Below are 8,878 nucleotides of genomic sequence, written 5' to 3' on the forward strand. Positions count from 1 at the left end.
CAGTGGTTCGTTTAGCCAGAGTATGTAAAGTTGAATGCGTCATCTCTGTCTGTCGTGATGGCTACATTTGCATCTCTTTCATCCGCGTGGTGGCCGCGAGAGCGTTTGTATCTGCGGCGTGAGCTTTTGTCTACGTTAGCTTCCTCCACCATAAGTTTTAGACGCCGAACATCACGAGCGAAAAGCTGTAGTTGCTGATTCACGTACGAGGTTAACGTATCTAACTCAGAGTGAAGATGCTCCAGCGACTGTGATGAACTCTCTGTTTCCGATGCCTTCGATGTCTCCTTCCGCATTCGTTGCGTCAGCGTTGCCATTTGCTGGAGCAGCAATGCAAGCTCGCTTATCATGTTGTCAAGCGCTTCGCGAAGCTGTTTGTTTTCTGCAAAGACTTTATTGTATTCTGAGTGCTGTGTTATTGGTGTGATATGACTGGTCATGCCAGACGCGACCCCCACCCGGCTCATCTGCGTCATTGCTGTGATCGATGTCTCCAGACCATGGTTGTCGGCAGGCGTCTCCCTCTTTTTCTCCGGATGCCGGGGTCGGGCTCGTGTAGGCATGGGCGTCAATGATTTCCTCGCAGTATTTATAAGATAACGCTGCACTGATTTAGAGTAGGATTTTGACCAGGATCTGCTATGAGACGGGGCGCGTTGCACGATACTGGTGGCTCTCACATGGCCTTTTTCGTCATCCTCGGAGGAAAACCAACGTGGCTGCGGGGCTCTTTGTGGGCGATACGGCCGGGCTGAACGCGGTTCTTTAGGCTCTTTAATAGCTTGACACTGCTGCGGTCTCCAGTTGCATGTGGCCCCCCGAATGATGCACAGATCAGCTCACCAGGGGGTTCGGGTTTTCTAGTCCACCTATTGTACAGATTTTTTGGTTAGGATAAGAGCAGACGTCTGTGCGGTGTCCTCGTACCCTACACTGTTGCAAACTTGGATGGTGACACGGAAGGGGCGAAAAACAAGTTCTCCCCCATAGTACTAGACTACCTTGGCTAGAATGGGCCCACTGAAGGTGAAAGTGGCTCTCTTTTTGTATTCAATCATACGTGCTTGAATGAGTTCCACATCATGCGTGCGTACATGCATTTAGCTAGGAGGGTTTCGCGTGGTGATTGCGGAGCCATTCCGTGCGCTTCTACTCTTAGTGCCTCTTCTACAGTTGCTGCGTACACATTTACGCGTTTTTATGGCCATTTATTCTAGAGTGTGGAGTGCGCCTCGCTTTTGCAGCCACCCCTTGGTGCGGCGTGGAGTAAATCGCTATGCTGGAACCAGGTTTGATTCGCAGCAGAAATCGTTCCCCCGTATTTTGGTGGTCGCAAGGTGTTACGATCGCAGCCGCCAGGGCGGACGATACTATGTTTCTCAGAGGCAAACCTTCATGCCATCTTATGATTATCCTAAAGTCGTGCTCCAGTAATGGTGGAAGCTCGTAGCAATTCTTTCTCTTTGGTAGACTGTGCATGCTTGTCTTTGAAAGCTCTTGGGAAGCATTGTTTGTGCACTTGCGTTGCCAAAGCGTGTTGTTTTCGTTGGCGCAGGATGAGAACGGTCTTCCAATCTGCGTCTTTGTCCATGGCAGTGGCTGGTGCATCAGAAACGCTCACCTTCACCTGGTGGTCATGGATGTCTGCCGACGTAACGGGCCCACTTATGTCCACACTGGGGCGTCACTGGAAGCACGGTGGCTTGTTAGTACGAAAGCATAGGAGTCCGGCGTCTTGCCTCTTGCCATAGCAAAGTTTAATCACAGAATCGAAGCCTACGCTGCCGACGCAGCTGCTGCTGCGACGCCGAACTGGCGTCAGAGCTAGGAGACTGCGAATACGTCCTGACTTGCTCAGAGACGGAAAATCTTGTTAAAATAACCAAAGTCCATGAGACCTGTGTCCTCGGACACCTTACGTCTTCACAAATTAAGTAGTGTCACTTTCAGATGAGTGGCGATAAACGAACCATAAAAAATGGGGTACCCTTAAGCTTCGCCTCAAGTTGAACGCAACAACGAAATGCGGCCCCTAGTGCGCCTTTCAACCGCTAAGTGCATACTTATTAATATGTTTTGCTATTCATGCACGCAGGCACACACGCGCACACACGCGCACACACACACACACACACACAAGCACTCACAACACACACACACACGCACACAGTATATTGTAACAGCGCGCGCGCGCGAATGGTACGTACAATTTTTTTTATATCTAAAGCAAGAGTTGCACGAACTCCAACATACGCGCCACGCGCTGCTTATCTCAGAGGCAATAAAGAGCTTCACGATTCCTAAGAGATGGCAGCACATTACGTACTGTTTGCTGTTTGCTTGATGAACGCCTGTAGAGAGGCATGATATGTTTTTTTTTTTTTGCTAGATGGACTAGCTGTCCATTTAAACAGCTGTTTGAAAGTTCCTGTGCGTTCTTAGCGGCAATGGCTGCACTATCCCGGCCTTTTTCGACGTAGTTTATGGCCTCCCGAATGCACCTACAAATCACCGAATGGGCTCGTTTTCGTCGTGACACCTGTCGAACAAATTGCCTTAAGGAGGCTCCTTCCACTACATGATATTTATGTAGTGTTTCTTTTTATTGAAGCAGCCGCCAGTAAAGTCGTGGCTTTGTGGTAGTACACCTGCTTGCCAAGCGAACTGCCCGGATTCAATCCTTAATAAGACCAAGAACTTCACTCTTCATTTGCTTCTGTCTCAACTTTTCGCTCAAGGACAATTTTTTCGCTTACAACCAACGGTGCCCACACCGGTGGCGGAATTTCTGCGACATGACCTCTCTAACACTATCGCGTTAAATGAACACTCGGAGCACGAAACAAGCCACTCTGTGCTGCTCGGCGTCCCCTGAGCGTCTCCCGCGCTCCAGTAGTTCTCCAGGTTCCGGGTGCAATTTTTCTAGGCGACTGCTACTGTGAGACTCGCCGTTGCGTCTACGCATCTCGTCCTTTCCTGCAGCTGTATAAAAACAATATAAAACGTGCGTCAAAGATAAGTACGCCGACCACACGGTCTTTGTGGAGCGCGCTTCAATGCCTCACACTCGCTACGCGCATCCCGAGAGATGCGATAACAATGACGAGGGCTCATGGCCGTGTGTATGTATGTACGTATGTATGTATGTATGTATGTATGTATGTATGTATGTATGTATGTATGTATGTATGTATGCATGTATGTATGTATGTATGTATGTATGTATGTATGTATGTATGTATGTATGTATGTATGTATGTATGTATGTATGTATGTATGTATGTATGTATGTATGTATGTATGTGTATGTATGTTTGTATGTATGTTGCGAAGAAAGACGCCCCATCCATGGGTCTTCTTGGGTAGCGTGACGCGAGGGCCCACGCCGCGCAGGGATCATAAAGGCAGTGGCAAGACAAAAGCCAGCCAAAAGGAAACGAAGCGTTTATTTTAAGTGCGAATACACTTTATAAGCGACCCCAAACCATCCACCGCCGTCGGCGGCGTCCGCAGTCTTCTCTCTATATCGCCGCGAACCATGCATTGGGTTTGTTTATTTGTGTTTTGTTTTTTCGGCCTGACTGCGCCGGCCTGTGCTATCGCCATTTTCACAGCGTTTCGAACAAACGCTATCGAACAACGCTTCAAGCGTTGTTTGTTGGAAACGCTGTTCGAACAAACAGCGTTTCTAACAAACGCCATCACGGCGTTCCCGATACAATTTGACTATTCGAGAAACCCTCGCGCCGAGGGATATAAATTCCCGCACAGCCGATGCCGCGTCATTCGATCGCCGACGCTCACTAGCGTGCCCGTCGTTTTGCTGGCCGCTGCTTCGCCGCCTGTGTATTTTTTCAGTTGTTAGGGGAGCACAGGTTCGCTCCGATAAACTTGTTTTCCTCATAGACAACTGCGTCGTCCTTTGCTGCGTGACATCTGGTGGAGGTGCGGGGTACATGAACCCTAAGCCATTGCCAAGCCGACAAACAAGCCCAACTCATGTCAGCCGCCGACAGCAAGGCCTTCAGCCAGAGTTTGGACTGCTCCCGGATAAAAAAAGGAAAGAAGACGTAAAAACCACGATGATCAACGCAGGCATCATGACCAGCGCTACCAACCCTCCCGTCGTTCTGCAACAACCTCGTGAGCTCCCATCATTTCGAGGATCTCCTGGTGAAGACCCAGAAGAGTGGCTGGAGAAGCTGGAGCGCATCCGCATCTTTAACAGGTGGGATGACGAAGAAACATTTCGTCATGTCTTCTTCTATTTGGAGGATGCAGCTCGAACGTGGTTTGAAAACCATGACTGCTCTCTAACCGACTGGACTGTCTTTAAGAGCGAATTCCTCAAAACATTCGCTACGGTTGTGCGGAAAAAACGAGCCGCCCTTTTGTTGGAGACGCGAATGCAACACCCTAACGAAAGTGTTCTACTGTTCGCTGAGGAGATGAAGATGCTGTTCCGGAGAGCTGACCCCGAAATGGCAGAAGAGAAGAAGGTGCGCTTTCTGATGCGGGGAGTTAAACAAGAGCTCTTCGCTGGACTCATCCGCAACCCCCCTAAGACCGTCACTGAGTTCGTCACCGAGGCTTCGATGATTGAGAGGACCTTGGATATGCGTTCGCGGCAATACAATAGACCACTCAACACACTTTCGGTGAACCCGGTAAACGCTCCTGGATTGGCGACGGAAGACTTGCGGGAGACCATCCGCGCCGTCGTTCGCGAGGAACTGAGGAAATTGTTCCCAGCAACGCCGCAGCCCCAAGTCGCCTCCCTCACTGACGTCGTCCGCGAGGAGGTTCAGCAAGCACTGGGGAATTCCACGCCGTCGGAAGCATCTTTCGAACCACAAGCTATGACCTACTCCGCTGCTGCTCGTCGACCCCGACCCGTCCCAACCCGTTATCAAGAGGCCCCGCCGTACCGCCGCCCAATGTCGCCCGCCCAACCCCCTGTAACTCGAAACCAGGCGCCCAGGAAGACCGAGGTGTGGCGAACGCCAGATAATCGTCCGCTGTGCTACCCCTGCGGAGAGGCCGACCACGTCTACCGCCGCTGCCCGTACAAGAAGCTGGGTTTGCATGGGTTCGCTGTCGACGCACCCCATCCGCGAGCCGGCCAGCGCCCATTTGAGATCGAAGAATACCTATCGAAAACCAGCCGTGGACCATCCCGTTTCAACCGTTCGCCGTCGCCCTACCCGTACCAATCCCCCAACCGTCCCAGCCATGCTGATTTCGCCCGGGGAAGGTCCCCCAGCCCACGAGGGGGAAACTAAAAGCAGCAACTTCTGGAGGTGAAGTTGCACAACGGCGAGAAAATGAAAACCCTCCAACGACGCAAGACCGTGACTCACGTCATGCCCTCATCCCGACGACCCGACGACACCCTGACGAGAGCCCCGAAAACGACGACCGCTACGCTGCGCGACACGTACCCGAAATGACGAAGCCTGCCGCTGAGAAGACGACGATGACGACGCACAGTGCCCGACCATCAACACGTGCAAGCCGCGATACGACGCCTCGACGCACCCGAAATTCGAGGAAAGCGACATCCGACGTCCAGTTGTCCATCGACGGCCTTGACGTAGTCGCCCTCATCGACACGGGAGCCGACTACTCGGTCATGAGCGGGTCATTCGCATCCAAGCTAAAGAAAGTTACGACCAGATGGGACGGTCCGCACATACGCACAGCAGGAGGCCACCTCGTGACCCCAAGTGGAATGTGCACATCGCGCGTCACCATAGACGGCACTACGTACCCTTCGGAGTTCGTCATTTTGCCTAACTGCTCCCGTGACGTAATACTCGGAATGGACTTTTTGACGGACAATGGCGCAATAATTGATCTGCAGACCAGGTCGATAACGTTTTCTTCCGAGCACTCCACGACGCCGCAGCCGAACCTCGGACACCGTGCTGCTGTAAGGATCGCCGACGATCACGTCACCCTGCCACCCCGCGCAAGCTTGATGATCGCCGTCTATTATAAAGGTGCTGCTCCTGGCGTCGACGCTATCGTGGAGACTGACCAAAGGTTGCTTCTAGACCGCAGTGTGTCTGTCGCAAGAGGCATTGCGCGGTTTAAGCAACGCAGATCCCACGTTTTGGTCACCATTTTCACCGAGGAGTACCAGCATATAAACAAGGGCGCTGCAATTGCGTTCCTCGAAGAAACGCAAGAAGCGAGTCAAGTGATCGCGGTCGCCACCTTCGAACGCGCCCGCGAAGATGCTTCCAGGCTGCCACACCCTTTCGACGTGAACCCGGTGCTGTCGCAAGAAAATCGGAACAGATTACTGGAGTTGCTCCGTCGCTACAGCGAGTGTTTTTCCTCGAACTCGAAGTTACGTCAGACACCTTTAGTGAAGCACCGGATAATAACCGAAGATGGAGCCCGACCTACCAGACAGCCACCGTACCGCGTTTCTTCACACGAGCGCGAACCCATCCGGACTCAAGTTGACAACATGCTCAGCGACGACATAATACAGCCATCAAAAAGTCCGTGGGCTGCGCCGGTTGTACTCGTGAAGAAAAAAGATGGCACTTTAATATTCTGCGTTGACTACTGGAGACTAAACAAAATCACCGAAAAAGACGTGTACCCTCTGCCACGAATCGATGACGCCCTAGACCACCTCTGCCACGCCAAGTACTTCTCATCCATGGATCTGAAGACCGGCTACTGGCAAATTGAAGTTCAATTCAATTCAATTCAATTTTATTTCATCCCAAGGATGAGGGCAGGCTCGGGAGAAAAGTGACGTTTTGTCACTTGAGGAGAACCCGAGCCTCCCTAATACATGGCAAGCAACGTGGACATGGGTGAAGAAACATAGGCCATGAACATATAGGCAACGAACATAAGCCATGAGATGTTTAGCGCAGTACAAGTCGGAAGATGCACGTACAGTAATGCTATATACAGAGACTAATATGCGTAAGTAGTTCGGCACAAATTCCGAAGTACAATGCAAAATATGTTGGAATACAGAATACTATATATATGACAAATTTGCTATGCATAGAAATTGCGTGTACACACATTCACATAAATATACACACACATATGGAGATGCATATACAGACACATATATATACACATACATACACACATATACATATATATATATATATATATATATATATATATATATATATATATATATATATATATATATATATATATATATATATATACACATATATATACACACACATATACATATATAGAGAGTTCCATGAATGCCTGGACCACCATTTTCTCAATTTTCACGATAAAAGCACTTCCCTAATGTCACGTGCACTGCATTTCTCAAGGATTATTTTCGCCTCCAGTAATTTATTTAATAACAAAGGAACACTAAAACATAACATTTGTCGCCCAAAATTTGTTCTACAGAATGGAAGGTTCCAATGTTGTTGGTGACGAGTAGGGTACGGATTAGCATGCGTTTCCAGTTCAAAAATATCTAGGAAGGCACGATTGTTATGAAAAAGAGATTGCTTATATCTTATTGCTAGGGAATACTCGTAAAGTTTGTGAATTGGGACAATATTATAGCGCTGAAACAGTTCATCTGTGTGTGCATAGTAGTCAACATTTGCTATAAACCTGATCGCTTTCTTTTGTAGTCTGTATATTTTATTTATGTTGGTTGCTGTCGTACTTGCCCATGCCAAAAGACAATAGTTTACATGCGACAAAAACAAGCTGTTATAAAGTATTAGTTCAACAGAAACTGGAAGAAAATAACGCATTCGTGCAAGTATGCCCACATATTTTGATAGGTTGGTAATTAGATTATTAATCTGAGGATCCCACGACATTGTGCAGTTAAAAAGTACTCCTAATGTTTTAACGGTTTCTACGATTTCAACAGCCGCGCTACCTATACGTAATCTATTGTCTAAGGAAATCAGTCTCCGCGAATGAAAAACTACAGCTTTTGTCTTTGTTGCATTAATAAGTAATGAATTTCGTTCACTCTATGTGTTTAAGCTTTCTAGCGTAGTGTTTATAAGTGTGGTCATGGCAGTCATGTCATTACCTGTAAAGAAAATGCTGGTGTCATCCGCGTATATTATGTATTTAGCTTTGTCACTGACCTTGACAATGTCATTTATGTATAGGTTAAAAAGCAGCGGTCCTAGAATGCTACCTTGCGGAACCCAACAATTACAATTACCTATCGCGTGACCTCGGTGCAGTTGCCGATGGCATCGAGTAAGTAATGACTGAAATTTTAATGAACTCACCCAAAAAAAGCCTCCGAAGAAACAATCTTTTAATTCTCAACGTATACTGCAGTCCTAGTTATCGCAGGGCAAGACCACACTCTTTCCTCAAAAAGGCTGTGAGCATGGCCAGCTGTAGTTACCCCCTTGTCGTCGTCGGGGATCTCAATGCCCCACATAGTGCTTGGGGATACATGTATGATATGCCCAAGGCACGAGAGCTATGGAAGACTGCGGCAGAAGCCGACGTGACGCTAATCACTGACATGGATTTCACCACTAGCATAGGTAATTCCACATGCCAGGATACCACCCCGGACCTCAATTTTGTTAGAAATATAGGTGCGTCCAACAAGTCAACATGGCTCTAGACCTCAGAAGTGACCACTAGTCATTGAGGTATCCTTCGTGATTGCCCACTTTAGGACGAAAACATTCAAGGTGGTCGACTGGGACGTTTCCCGAAATGCCGGAGCTGAGCGAGCATCGATAGCCGGAACAGATTTTGAAGGATGGTATAAAAGAATCAGACATGATGCCGTGGCCAAGAAGGTCGTCATTTTTCTCTATGTTGAAAACATGGACAGCAGGTTGCCCCAGCCCCGCTGCGGTGGTCTAGTGGCTAATGT

The 8,878-nt window shown here is 48.7% G+C and overlaps 1 protein-coding gene across 1 annotated transcript in view; it reads left to right on the forward strand.

Moving 5' to 3' along the window:
- Nucleotides 1-2,321, forward strand: part of LOC142814100 (uncharacterized) — a 55,498-nt gene extending 53,177 nt beyond the window's left edge. Inside the window, exon 5 of the mRNA XM_075892039.1 lies at nucleotides 1,556-2,321. Within this exon, the coding sequence (XP_075748154.1) occupies nucleotides 1,556-1,723 (168 nt within the window). The 3' untranslated portion in view covers nucleotides 1,724-2,321. The remainder of the gene's footprint in view (nucleotides 1-1,555) is intronic.
- Nucleotides 2,322-8,878: the final 6,557 nt, after the last annotated feature.

Source organism: Rhipicephalus microplus, chromosome 4, assembly GCF_043290135.1.
Source record: "Rhipicephalus microplus isolate Deutch F79 chromosome 4, USDA_Rmic, whole genome shotgun sequence".
Lineage (NCBI taxonomy): Eukaryota > Metazoa > Arthropoda > Arachnida > Ixodida > Ixodidae > Rhipicephalus > Rhipicephalus microplus.